We start from the raw sequence: 217 nt of genomic DNA on the forward strand, positions 1-217 counted from the left end.
AAGCGATCTGCTGGAGCTGGCGGCCAGGCAGAGCGGTACGGCGCGGGCGGCCCGGCCGCCCTGCCCAGCCCAGCCCAGCCCTGCCCCACCCGCCGCCGGTCGCTAACGCGGGCTGTTTCTCTCCCCCCACAGCTCCCCGGCTCTTCAGCGGCAAAAACGTCCATGTGCCCCTGCTGCTGGTGGTGGACCTGTACCCAGGAGCGGCGGGGGGGCAGCA

General features: G+C 73.3%; 1 protein-coding gene across 1 annotated transcript in view; it reads left to right on the top strand.

Annotated features, from left to right (window-relative positions):
• Positions 1 to 7: 7 nt before the first annotated feature.
• The window catches only part of LRRK2 (leucine-rich repeat kinase 2), a gene marked incomplete at both ends in the record, with an annotated part of 50,556 nt that continues 50,346 nt past the window's right edge, over positions 8 to 217 (top strand). Inside the window, 2 exons of the mRNA XM_010186146.1 lie at positions 8 to 35; positions 133 to 211. Coding sequence (XP_010184448.1) covers positions 8 to 35; positions 133 to 211 — 107 coding nt within the window. The remainder of the gene's footprint in view (positions 36 to 132; positions 212 to 217) is intronic.

Source organism: Mesitornis unicolor, unplaced genomic scaffold (assembly GCF_000695765.1).
Source record: "Mesitornis unicolor isolate BGI_N332 unplaced genomic scaffold, ASM69576v1 scaffold41486, whole genome shotgun sequence".
In the NCBI taxonomy this organism is placed as follows: domain Eukaryota; kingdom Metazoa; phylum Chordata; class Aves; order Mesitornithiformes; family Mesitornithidae; genus Mesitornis; species Mesitornis unicolor.